The sequence below is a fragment of the Cyprinus carpio genome, chromosome B24, assembly GCF_018340385.1.
Source record: "Cyprinus carpio isolate SPL01 chromosome B24, ASM1834038v1, whole genome shotgun sequence".
NCBI lineage: Eukaryota > Metazoa > Chordata > Actinopteri > Cypriniformes > Cyprinidae > Cyprinus > Cyprinus carpio.
In genome coordinates this window covers 10,314,212-10,328,027 of record NC_056620.1, presented here as the reverse complement: position 1 = coordinate 10,328,027, position 13,816 = coordinate 10,314,212, and the positions used below count along the sequence as shown (strand labels likewise).

Sequence of the window (13,816 nt, the reverse complement as noted above, 5' to 3'; positions counted from 1 at the left end):
TGCCCTGTTGTTGTCTCATATCAAAATCCACTGACATATTTGTTTAGAGCTTTTTTTGCTTGTAAATAGTGCTTGATCTGTGCATGTTTCTCTCCTGATTCAGACGAGACAACTTTTTCACTGGAGAAAACTGGAGTTAACACTGCTCTGCTGCTATTACAGTACTCATATCGTAACCAGAAGCAACAGTTTGAAGTGAAAAACATCTTAAGGATGGATTTGTTTATTAGAAACATGCAGTTTTTATCTTCACGGGACATTAAATGATGGACTGGAGTCATGTGGAATATTTTTGGATTATTGTGATGTTTTTATCATCTGTTTAGGACTCTCATTCCAGCGGCACCCATTCACTGCAAAGGATTTATTGATGAGCAAGTGTTGTAATGCTAAATTAAGAAGAAGCAAACTTGTGTCTCTGACGGTGAGTGGATTTTCATTTTTGGGTAAACTATTCCTTTAAATAATGCCAAATTCTTTCTTAAGAAGATTGATTGTTGTGTGATTACACTAAATTCTATGGTTTGTTACCTTTAAATGAAAGGCAAGACCTTCATTCTTACAGTTTTATTTTCTTTAAAGTTGTCTGATTCCTTCTTTTATTTGACAATTTTGACCAAAAATTTGGGATGTGCCTAAATTAATTTTAAAGTCAACATGTAAAAAATAATGGGAATTTTCTACTCTTTTCATGAAAAGTGACCCCTAAATTGTCTCTAGGAAAACCCAGACCCTCCCTTGTGTTTTAACACCACTGACATGTAGCACCACATCTAGAAGACAGAATTATATTAATAAATCTAAAAAAGGTCATATAATTTCCCTCTCTCTTAGCGTTTATGACAATGTGTGACTTTGAAAAGTAATTCACAATCAATTTGATTGTCATTTTAATTCAACTACCATTATTCTCTTTCACCTTTCCCTTCTCTGCTTGTCACTGATACGGATCTCCAGCTGTCATTTGTTCCACACATTACAGGAATTACACTCTACATTGTGTTCACTTAAACTCTTTTGAGCTCATCTCTTCTCTACAAGATGCCAGAGATCTCTGAACAAAGGCTGTCTACCTCTCTAAAAGATACGGGCACCATGATGACAGAAGTGCTGTTGCCAAAAACATCCTGCTTCGGTCTCAGATTGAGGATGAGGTATGTGAGGGGCAACAAGCCAAGCAGGTAGACAGCCAGGTTAAGCAAATGAACCTTGCTTCCATACGCCTTCCTGTCCGAATAAAACACAATATCAGTAGGATATTCAAATGCTTATGTAGACCAGTCTATTTGTTTGAAGTGATAACACTGCACTGCTGCTATTTTTAACCAGATGCACTAAAGTAAAATGCAGTGACTGTATTGTATAGGACTGTAGAAATTAGCATATCATAGTGACTTAAAACATCACAACCAGAACTGTTACAGAACATCTTTAACATACCACTTCATCTCCAGGTATTTTCGGCTCACGGGGTGAGTGAGGAGCTCCAGACGGTTGCACCGCACCATGGCCTAGTGTGGTGCAAGAGTTACAATTTATTCTCACACTATTTTAGGATGCAGAAACAATAGAAGCTTTGTATTTAAGAATACATATTGTACAATGGGTTCTAAAAGTCAGATATCACTAGATTTGATGCGTATATATATATATATATATCTATATATATATATATATATATATATATATATATATATATAATTTAAGGGGACTTACATTCATAGCTGCCAAAGGTTGGTACTTCATTGATTTGTCTGTTTTGGCATACTTCTTCAGCTGTATAGGAGCCTGAAGCCACCGGAAATCATAAGTGATCTGCCAACAACATTGAACAATTGCACTTTATAGCAATAAGGAACCTCATTAATAGACTTAATGCAACTTTTTTTGCACATTTGTGCAAGGCTTACGTGATAATCTGAACTGTTGGCATCATGATCAGACTCTAAAATACACCGATCCAGAAGGTGCTGTTCAGAAGAGAGTGGGGTTTAATGTCAAAAAAATGTTATAAAAAATAGCTTAAATAGATACTCATAAGGTGGGAAGTTAATACACAGACCCTGAAAGACTCTGGAAGAAACTCTATGATGTCCATCACGGCACAGCGGGATGTTGTTTTAAATGATTTTATTGCCTCAGCAAACCTGCAGTGATTTAATATAGCTTTTTCAACTGTTGGCAAACTATATATATATATATATATATATATATACTGTATATCAAAACACTGAAAAGGAATCATTAAAAGTGTTTATTAAAAGTAGTTTAAAAGATTTTTTTTTCTCATTTTAGAAAAGAAAATCTTAATGGAATGATTTTGATGGAAATATTGAATTGACACAAAGTTATTTTACTTATCTTAAAGCTTCAGCTAGAAAATAAAATAATAATAATAATAATAATCAGCCCAACAATAAAATGAACAATGATTTTACGATGTTAATTCACATATTGTTATTAATTTGGAATCCAAGTAATTTTTTATATTTAATATTGTCCTCCAAAAGGTGGTCATCTTGAATGTGGATGTCTCCTTACCTCTCATTTTCGATAATAGCGTTCACTACATCTTTTCTCTCATTACGCACAGCTTCATGCAAAAAAGAGTTGTCAGCATTGTTGAGAGTGATTTCAGCTCCTCTCTCCAATAACAGCAAAACGGCACCTACGTGTCCCACTTGTGCAGCTATGTGAAGAGCCGTGTTCTGTTAAAGCATACACGTGATTAATAAGCAGTGTTGTTCAATTATAATCATAAAGGATAATAATTACTCAGTTCGATGCATTTGTTTGATCAAAAATACAGTGTAAACAGTAATACTGTGAAATATTATTAGAATTTAAAACTAATCTAAAACGGTTTACTATTTTAATACATTTTAAAAATGTATGTAGTAGCTATAAATGTTGAAAACAGTTCATATTTCAATATTAATATTTTTGTGGAAATTGTGATACATTGTATTTCAGGATCATTTGATGAATAGAAAGTTCAAAAGAACTGCATTTGTGAGACTATGTTAAGTTTGGATCTTCTTCAGTGGTTTACCTATGGCTTAGTAATTGTTTAGGATTTTTACGCCGCTTACCCCATCCTCATTCGTTTCGTCCAGTAGTTTGACATTGGCTGACAGGAGAATTTTTATTGTCTGAGTGTATCCCTCAGCCACAGCATGATGTAAACAGGACCATCCTTTGTAATCACTGAAGATTACAAAAGACCTTATGACAGAATGTCGAACTGAATGAACTCAAAACATAATCAAATGCGATCTGTGAAGCTGCTGCAAACTTAACTAAAATGCTGGAATATTAGCTTTTAAGATTTTGATGCAATTATGACCTTGTAGGGTTATTATTGTTAACTAAAACTAAAACCATAAAACAGGTAGGATTAAGGGATGTAAAATATGGTCATGCAGAATAAGGCATTAATATATGCTTTATAAGTACCAATAGGCTAATAATATGCAACTAATAATGAGAATTGGCTCCTAACTGGTTTTTACCAGATTTTACATTAAAAACATTTTTAAAACATATTTTATTTGAGCTATTTGACAATTTACATTTAATTTAATTTAAGCTGAAGTACTAAAATAACAAAGAACTAAAAAAAAATAATTACTAAAACTTAAACAAAGATGAAACTATAATAGTATCTCAATGATACTAAAATAACTCTGCCTGGTAATTATGTAAAAACTGCTTGTGATGACTGTAGAAAAAAAAAAAAAAAAACCTTTTAGATGTTTCACTTTCCCACAAAAGAATAGTGTACCTTTGAAAAAGCGCACCACTTCTGAGCAGCAGCTCCACAACTTGAGTGTGTCCTGCCCTTGAAGCAAGATGGAGGGGCGTCAGACCCTTTTCATCCCAATCGTTCAGCATTTTAGAGTCTGTGAGGGTCTCCAGCAGCCTTTTACATGTGTTTATACGCCCATATCTGACAGAAATTGGAGAAAACACTTAATATTAGCAGGTTTAGGAGTGCATGAGATGTAAAAGCTTGCAGTTGCGCTGCATTCATTTGAACTTCCGTTTTAATGCCTGCACAATACTCATACCTTTGATATGTTATTATAGGTCAGATCATATTACTTATATATATATAAGAAAATAAGCACAAAGATCTGATTTTCATATAGCTGTGTGCCTGTGACTGTATTACAAACGTTCTCACTCTGCAGCAAAGTGAAGAGCTGATTTCTTCTCCCGTGACTTTTGACCCACAAAGATATTGAGACCCAGCATATTTTTGACCGAATCGTGGATGCCAAGTTTGCAGGCGTAGTGCAGAGGAGTGCAGCCTTCAACATCCTCATCAGACAACATCTCCTTCACGGCGTTACACTGGAGGAGGCAATGGGCTCTTATAACTATATACAGAACATACGTTCAAAACAGTACATTATGCAATAATCCATAACACAGGGTCACTTGGACTCTTTAGGCTTTCTTTCAAAATGAAAGAGCTGTGTTCTGCATCTGACAAACTGAACTTGACATTTAGGATGGTTTTCACACCTGTAAGATTGTCTCAGGAAGATTTTTCAGCCCTTTTGGTTGAAGAACGACAAAGTGGAGGAAGTTGCGACCTGCTTCATCTTTGATTCTGAAATCGGCACCTTTTTTTCAATAAGACAATGTGTTAAAGGGATAGTTCACCCCAAAATTTAAATTCTGTCATTAATTACTCTCTCTCATGTCATTCCAAACCCACAAGACCTTCGTTCATCTTCAAAACACAAGTTAAGATATTTTTGATAAAATACAAAAACTTTCTGACCCTCCATAGACAGCAATGTAACTACCATGTTCAAGAGCCAAAGAATGTAGTAAGGACATCATTAAAATAGTCCATGTGACATCAATGGTTCCACAGTAATTTTGTGAAACTACAAGAATACTTTTTGTGTGCAAAGAAAACACGTGTTGAAAACTGACATGGAAGAGAAGAAATTGTTGAATAAAGTCATTATTTTTGTTTCTCTTTGTGCTCAAGAAGTATTCTAGAGTGTCTATGCAGGGTCAGAAAGCTATCAGATTTTATCAAAAATATCTTAATTTGAGTTCCATAGATGAACGAAGGTCTTACGTGTTTGGAACGACATGAGGGTGAGTAGATAACTATAGAAATTATCCATTTAAATATGCAGAAATGTGCATGCAAATAATTTAGGAGCCAGAATGTGCTGAAAATTTATAAAAAATGTTTACCAACTGACAGCAAAAATGCAACTGTTTTCCAAGCACAGCATTTGGAGGCTAACAGCAGAGGAGACAGTCCCTTACAGTCAGTGCAGTCAATTTCTGCTCCCTTTCCAAGACAAATGAGATCCAAATAACAGTGAATTAGCGACTTTATCTAAGGACATACAACAAGATATTGGATATCAAAGGACATACGATAAGATGATGAGATATTGGGTGCTTAATATTCGTCTTATCAAAAAATCAATGCATGCTTTGCAGCTTGCTGTTTCACAGAATGCACATACAGCAGAATGAAGGTTTGAGATCGGATGTTTTAGCCGCTCACATTCTCACAAAGCAGCCATTCAAACATTTACCTTTGAAATAAGATATTCAGCCAACTCGACATGATCAAACAACGTGGCTCTATTAGGAAAAGAATGTCAGCGTTAATCATTAAAACATGGAAATCAAACAAACAAATGCAGCTGTGAATTGTAATAGGCCAAGTGCGCTATTGGCACAACCTTTATTAATACATTAATACATACAGTACATATATGTGTGTGTGTGTGTGTGTGTGTGTGTGTGTGTGTGTGTGTGTGTGTGTGTGTGTAACTATTTTGTGTTTGTGTTTTTGTGTGTTTTTTTGTGTGTGTGTTTGTTTGTTACTTTGGTTATATTTATTTTATAGTAAATAAGTCTAATACGTATTGTAACACCAGCCCAGGAATGCCTATCATGGTTCAAGGAATGCTCTCTAAGTTAGGTTGCTTTAATGAATGTTTCACCATATAATTAACAGGTTTTTCTTGTACTCTGTAATAAGTTATGAGTGTCAAATCCAGTGTGGATTTGCTCAAAAGTCCTAGTATGATCCTTTCATCTTCTATCATGTTGCACTCCTAGCACTGAATCATACAGTGAATTTTTTTTTTTTTACTTGTAAGCAGTCTACTGTGTGCATTTATGTAAACATTTATTATCTTTTTAAAGGGATAGTTCAGCCAAGAATGAAAAACTTTTCCCATTTCACCAAATGCCTCTTGCTTTTGTGTATCTCCCAATCAAACTAAACATAGCAAGTTTATTCACACAACAGTGTGAATAAGTTTTAAGATTTGTGAGTAACTTTTTTAAATGTCTTCAATATACAGCTTAAAAATACTTGGAATATACAGTAGCATCATTTGGACTTTATGGTGCTTTAACTGTGTCTTTTTTGGAGTTTGATAACCTGTTCACACCAAGGATGATAACTATAACTATAACAAAAATCTATAACAATAGGGAAGTCTACACCACAACCATACCAATAATGACAATATTGTTGGAATTACTATAACAATTCTTCTTTTTTTTTTTTTTCAGTAAAAACATTGACAGCCAATCAGAATCTACCTGAATTTAAACCAGCTGTATGTAGTTTTGTCTATTTTTGTGACTTTAAAGCCTCCTAGAAGTGAGAGGAATTTACTTTCGTTAATATATCAGTTTGGTAATTACAGTGGATAGCTGTACACTAGCATTTGTTCACATATAGTTATTGTTATAATAATCATTCTTGCCATTCTACTTATGACTGGTTTTGTGGTCCAGGGTCACATATAGTTATTGTTATAATAATCATTCTTTGTGTGAACAGCCCTTTGGTCAGTATTTCTTGTATGGAAAACAGCAGCATGAACATGCTTCAAATTTGTCCTTTTTATTCCAGTCTAAAATGCCATTGTGAGATCAATTGTGAAAAAGTTGCAATTACACGCAAGCTTCCAAAACTAACCCCCTTTTAGCAAATGTGTTCTAAATCTTAAAGACATTCTCTAGTACCAGCAACATCTTGGGCAACAGTATGGAACTTCCTGCTTACGTTATTTGGTTTCCTCGGCATTTATGCCCATATCTGCTAACTTAACATGAAATGAGATTGCTTCAATCAGCTCTGAGATAAACCTGGAGACTAGGTCACATAATAACTACTGGAGAGCAGCATGACATCAAACTGACCTATGTAAGGGGGTCTGATTGGCTCCATCCCTGATGTTGATGATGTCTTCCACTTTGTTGTAAGAAGAAAGCATGATTTTGACGGCTTCCAGAGCACCCTGAGTGCAGGCAAAGTGGAGGGCCGTGGATTTGTCACACTGCAAAACAATCAAGCCACACACACAGAGAGACACTGAGATGGAAGTCAGCTATTAGCTTGACATAAGTAGGAAAGGCAGGGTCAGGTAATGCAAGAGGGGGGCAATTTCTCAGCTGCTGCACCAGTAACACAAACCATTAATGAGAGAGCACCCTGAATTGCTGTGGCAATGGACGGAACGGCCAAGCTCAATTATAGGCGTAAGTGGCTGCAATTTGTATCAATTTAACTATCTGAAGCTATTACTGAATGCATCAACCCTGCTGCTACAGACTGAAGACAACAAATGGAGGAGTGCGAGTGTGTTTGTGTCTGTGTGGTCGAGAGTCAGGAGAGTCAGGCTGCTTTTGTTTTCATTGTAGGCCACATTCATTTATGGCTGCATTTCATGAAAAGATTATTTTTGTCTTTCTTTCAGAATCATGACATTATAAAGTAGCTTGACATTAGGCAATTTTGTTATATTTGTCCCCAAACTTCTCAGTAAGCTTTAGTGTGGTTTAATGCATCAGAAAGCTTTTACAGAAATAAGTCTTGATGATATTGGGTTGGTTATTGTTTTTATTAAATTTGTTTGCTGATTGATTTTTTTAGCTGTGTGGGGAGTTTTTTATAATATGTTTTTGTGAAAATTATTATTGTTGGTGGATATACTCAGTGGAAAGACGGAACCTGAAACCACCGGGTGTACTGAAATTGGCATGATTTTTGTCTCTAGGCCATTATATAGAAGCCCATTTCCACCCCGCCTTGATAAATCCTAATTATGATATAAGACACCAGAATTATTAGATGTTAATAACTGACTTAAAAAGTCAAAATTATGTTACTAATTATAAAGTAAAAATGATAACACAAGTAATAATTAATAAAATAAAACAAAAACTCGATGTTGTCATAGTTTTGTTTTATGTCATATTTTTGACATTTTATCTAATAATTATGACTTAGTATCTCATAATTTTAACTTATGACTTATGAATTCTGATTTACCAGAGCATTTTTTTTTTTTTTTATGTAATGGAAAAACAGTTTTGGTTACCATTGACTTCCATTGTATGGACAAAAAAAAGACACATTTCTCAAAATATGTTATTTTATATTACAAAAAGAAATGTCATTTTTGGGTGAACTATTAGTTTAAGAACTTTTTACAATACAGTTCAATGGGCAGCCAAAGACTCCCTGCCAAAAGAAAAATAAACTCTTTCTATTTCATCACAAGCTTTGGGCCATTTGATTTCTTTGATCATTTTAGTGATGCTTGTTAACTCTTATATTTAAAATGAGATTTTTTTTATACCTCTTGAAACAGCACTTACCTGTTGCTGATCCACTCTGGCTCCTTTAATGATGCAAAGTTTGATCACCTCAATGTTGCCCCCACGTACAGACAGATGGAGGGGGGTACTTTTGGTTTTATCCAAATAATTAATGTGCACTGAAGTGGAAATGCCCAGTTCTTCTCCTTTATAAGGGTGAGAAACAGTAGAGATCAAGAGTTCAGCTTCATATTTCCATACATGACAATTCATACAGAGGAATAAAGCAGCAAAATAAAATGGTCTGCTAAACATATACAGTGGAAGGGGCCAAAATTACAAAAAACAAACAAGCAACTCATACTCTATATTATATTAAGTTTTCTGGAGTTATACGATAGCTAAAACTTGGAATATAGCCTACATTGTCCCCTTTTGCAACTTTTTTGAAGTGCCAGTCCTTTTTTGCATCAAGTCACTCTTTATTGTAAATTCGTGGAAAAAGAGGTTTACATTATTCAAACTTACCACAGAAAACAAAAAGCAATACTGGTTTGGAATGACAGGAGCGTGAATAAAAGATGACACAATTTTCATTATCAATTGACATTGGCTGACATTGGGCGATGTCAAAAACCTCAATCACAATGAAAGCATGACTACTTTGTTTGGTCACCATGTGACATGCTTACAAATAGATCTGGAGGCCGGCAGTCACATTTGACATGTTGACCCTTCTATCTGTTTTAGCTGTTTTGCATTTAAGAATATGAAAATATTGGACTGTAATGTAAATAAAAACTGTGTCATCTGTCTCTCATCCAAAGGGAGCTGTCAGAAAAATCTACAAATATTTATATCTGGGACACATCACTCCGGAACAGAAGACCACCCATGTATTGTGCACAATCATAGTGCCTGTCTAAACAGCATGGTGAATGGGTTGAGAGGGGATTCGTCATGGTGAATTGGTGGAATAAGAATATTAAATTCACTTGCCAATTTCCAAAACCATCTCCATGGCCTCTTTGGCACCTGCAAAAGCAACCGTATGGATAGCGTAGTGACCCAATTTGTTCTGAATACACATCTTGGCACCATGTTTGAACTGTAAGGAAAGAAAATAATCTATTTTATTACACAATATGTCGGAATGAGGATTCTGTCAGTCACATTTTTTATTTCTATTGCCTTTTGTACTCACAAGAAACTGAATAGCTTGGCAGTTATTAGTGCAGCAGGCCATCATCACAGGGGTGTTTCCCAGATCCCCCTCCAGATTGGCATCTGTTTTGTCACAGGACTGAAAGAGGACCTGTGCCAGACACAAAAGAAAAAAAGATCATCAGTTTCCGCAAGGCACTCAATCAGTATAATTCTTCCAGGATTTCACCCTTACAGGAAGCAGATTCTTCACAGAAGATGCCCTTAAGTTTCCCACTGAGCTATCCGTATTCTATCCAAGCAATATCACGCAAGCAACAGTGTTGTTGGGGATGTCAGTAAGACTGTGATTTGACCATAGGCATGAGGCCACAGGTAATTATACTGTATTTTTTATTCAATTTATTTTCAATTAGTAATATATATTACATTTACCCAAACTGCCTATACTACTGAAAAACAGTTCAAAAAATGTCATGACAGAATCACCCGCTGTCTCTCCATGTTTCATTCCTGAATGAATGAATCAGTGCTGTGAATGGGTTGAGTGAAAAATTCAATGACTCACTTGTAAAGACACTGGCTCAATTCAGAAAAGCATATGAGCATACTACTATTACAATTACAAATAAGAATGCTATGCTAGCATGCTATTCTGAATTCAGGCAGTCACTTGAATGAACAAACTAATAAATTAATGAATAAATCAGGTGCTGCATCCAAATATACCAACTTACATACTGGCCAAATTCGTTGTATTTAAAAAAACAGTAGATGAAATGTACCCAGATGGTTTACTGCTTCTGCCATGTAAGATTCTGAAATGCATAATCAATGGACACTTTACTATCCCATGAAGCCACAGGAGAGGAGTTGTGAATGGCAGTGAATCGACAGTGACAATATGGCGGAATTACGTAGTTCATCCAAATTTCTTTCATCATACTACTCATACAGTATTTACACTAGAGCATACTTTTTTTAATAATCACAAAGTAAATTTTAAGTAAGTAGGTAGGTAGGTGATTTAGGATGCAGCTAGTGATTTGTGGATCAATCAGTTGCGTAAATGATTCAAATGACTCACTCATAAAGACAATGTTGCCGACTACTTAATAATGATGCAACCTGCTGAAAGAGTAACTGAAAAATCCCCACCACCAAAACAGACTGACAGTCTCAATAACAGAATGATTCCTGAAGTATCATGTGACGTTGAAGACTAGAGTAATGGGTGCTGAAAATTCAGCTTTGCCATCAAAAAAAGAATAAATTACATTTTAAAATACATTAAAACAGAAAACAGTTCTTTAAAATTTTAATAATGTTAATAAATATTATTGTTTTAGTGTATTTTTAAGGAAATAAATGCAGCCTTGGTGAGCTTGAGACACTTTTGACCAGTACAGCATATCTGATACAGTCTGATGCACATCGTGACAATATATTCAACAGATTGCAAACAGCATATCTACTGCTGATCCCTGCCCTGACTGCGACACCAGCAGATTCCCAGCAGCATGTGTGACTGACCTCTACTAGATGATTGTATCTCTTTGTGACAGCCAGATGCAGAGGGCCCATCATGGCATTGTTGAGGATGTTGGGGTCAGCGCCCAGCTCCAGCAGTAACACGCAGCTTTGCTGTTGATTCTGCTCTACAGCCCAGTGCAGGGGAGTTCTGCCCTGCTCATCCTGTACATTCAGCTCTACACAGCAAAAAACACTGAATTTATATGGAGTGGTTGGTGCGTTCTAGACAGTAGGACATTGACTAAGCATTCAGAGGTAAGCAGTGTTTCAAAGCAAGTCCAAATACATTACGCGAAAAGGCACAAATAATGACTTAATTTTTTTTTAAAATGCTACCAATTCATAGAAAAAAAAATATTTGTTAGACTGATTCATTAATGATATTTTTTTAATTAAGAAATGATAAAAAAAAAAAAAAATACTATGCAACTGTGAGCATGTCACGTGAAGCCAATAATTGGCAAAATTATGAATGAAAATGCGCAAACTATATGGGCCAAGTTGCACCTCCTTTACGTGTTTCAGAAATCTATATTTGTCAAGACTAACATTGAATCATATACTATAGTGTACATATTTTAATATTGTCCACATAAATGTTTAAAAAAAAATGGCGATAACATGGTTGAACATCAGCAAAGTCCCTTTCAAAGAAGGTTTGTTCACTTGGCTGCCATATTTGCAATGGCTCCAGGCAGTTCAAACAACACCAAAAAGTCCTATCTAAATTAATGGAGGAATCCTGAAATCTCAAAAACTGCTCGCTGAACTCATAATCAAATTACATATTTCAAATCAGCAACAAAATCTGAAATGAACTACTCAATGAATGTTGTTTCTTATGCTCAAATAGTACTTAAAAAGCTTACTTTTCAGGCTAGACTATACAATGTGCTTAACACTGCGCATGCACATTGGCTGATAGCCTCAGGTTTGGGAACCAGAGCTTAAAACAGCCGCTGCAGTGACGCAATGACTTTACCAATCAGCGACTGGCTCTTTCATTTAGAAGGCAGGAATTTTCCACCATATTGTGCGTTGCACTTTCAACCATTAAAAAGGGCATTTTGATTTAACATATACTGTAGGTTGTAATAAAATTAATAAATAATTTTAGACAAGGCATATTTTCTATATGCAAACTATATGGAATCTAAAAAATATTTGAAGCACTTCAGGTTTATTCCCTGGATCTGTCTGAATACAGATAATTTTGTCATTGAGAATATGGTTTTCCTGCATTGGCATAGTGTGTCACATTTTAATTACATATTTTGCATTTCTCCTCTGATTGGCTGAAAAGATGATAATCCACCCAACATTCTATCATATTCAAATTCCAGCTTTTTTGTAATATTTTGTTAATTGTTCAACCCAAACACTACCTACCTTACTTCTTTTAGCTGGTCTAAGCTGGTTTAGCTGGTCTCCCAGCCTGACAAACCTGGTGTTTAGGGTGTTTTCCCCTCCAAACCAGTTAAGCCCCACAAATTTTATTGTCTAATTCAATCAATGAGTCACCTTTCAAAACAAGTTCAGACTTAATTGATTCATTTCAGAGTTCAGAAATGTCATGAATGGATTTCATGACAAACAGTTATGCTGGATAGGGTGTAGGTTATGGTTAGGGGTTAGTATTTGGTTCAGCATTGTGTGCACAATCAGCATTGTGGTTGACATGACCATTAAAATCTTTAGAATTGGCTGATGGGCGATGTTTGCACTTTTTTTCCTTTATGTATTTAGCTGGCTTGTCAGCTCATCTGCCATTCTAACCAGTTAACAAGTGCCTAAACACAGAACAAACTGATCACCTTAGACAATCTAGGAGACCAGCTTCCCACCTTGGGCTGGTTTGTTTATTTCAGCAGGATATTGCTCTGTAATTGATGTAATTAGGAAGAGAAATGTGCACTCTGAATATCATTTGGTCTTTTTGCATTGTAGCGAGTGAACTGGTGTCTCTGTTTTGTCGATGATTTATTGAAGTGTTGCGTTCACAATAAGCCTCCCCGTGACGTAAGTGTGTGATCCCTGGGGAGATTATGTGTAAGTTTTATAATCATTAGAACATAATGAGACATTGACCTGATGTGATCTGAATAGCAAAAGACTGAGGTGAATAAACAAAGCCTAAGGACAAGGCCTTCAAAACACATCTATATATTTACAATGCAATTAGTGCAAAACAAAATCTCAAGTGTAATTTCTCAAAATATGTTGTTTGTTATGATGGTGAAAATGTTGTTTTATGCAGATTAAGTAGATGATTTATTTGCTGCCTCAAAGTTGGATCCAGTTGCTTATTTCCTAGAAATGGAAGTCTTTTTCTTCCATTTTACTGTTCGAAATCTAGTGTCATCTACAAACTGTCAGTCAAATTTCTGTGGTGTCATATTTTCATTTAAAATGAAAATGTCAGATTTTGGTGTTTTCTGGACTTCCAACAACTTTTTCAGTCTTTAGATGAATTTACCTGTTCACTGTGACAACTTTTAATGTCCCTGACAAC

The 13,816-nt window shown here is 35.4% G+C and overlaps 1 protein-coding gene across 3 annotated transcripts in view; it reads right to left on the bottom strand.

The window, feature by feature from the left end:
• Window positions 1-13,816, bottom strand: part of trpa1b (transient receptor potential cation channel, subfamily A, member 1b) — an 84,671-nt gene that overhangs the window by 6,868 nt on the left and 63,987 nt on the right. For all 3 annotated transcript variants that reach the window (XM_042752151.1, XM_042752152.1, XM_042752150.1), the window contains 17 exons: window positions 11,305-11,480; window positions 9,812-9,922; window positions 9,607-9,715; window positions 8,668-8,813; window positions 7,207-7,343; window positions 5,577-5,625; window positions 5,224-5,323; window positions 4,531-4,631; window positions 4,187-4,356; window positions 3,785-3,949; window positions 3,093-3,207; window positions 2,542-2,708; window positions 2,063-2,147; window positions 1,911-1,970; window positions 1,717-1,815; window positions 1,441-1,511; window positions 1,074-1,227 (listed from right to left, as the gene is read on the bottom strand). In XM_042752151.1, coding sequence (XP_042608085.1) covers window positions 1,074-1,227; window positions 1,441-1,511; window positions 1,717-1,815; window positions 1,911-1,970; window positions 2,063-2,147; window positions 2,542-2,708; window positions 3,093-3,207; window positions 3,785-3,949; window positions 4,187-4,356; window positions 4,531-4,631; window positions 5,224-5,323; window positions 5,577-5,625; window positions 7,207-7,343; window positions 8,668-8,813; window positions 9,607-9,715; window positions 9,812-9,922; window positions 11,305-11,480 — 2,015 coding nt within the window. The remainder of the gene's footprint in view (window positions 1-1,073; window positions 1,228-1,440; window positions 1,512-1,716; window positions 1,816-1,910; window positions 1,971-2,062; window positions 2,148-2,541; window positions 2,709-3,092; window positions 3,208-3,784; window positions 3,950-4,186; window positions 4,357-4,530; window positions 4,632-5,223; window positions 5,324-5,576; window positions 5,626-7,206; window positions 7,344-8,667; window positions 8,814-9,606; window positions 9,716-9,811; window positions 9,923-11,304; window positions 11,481-13,816) is intronic.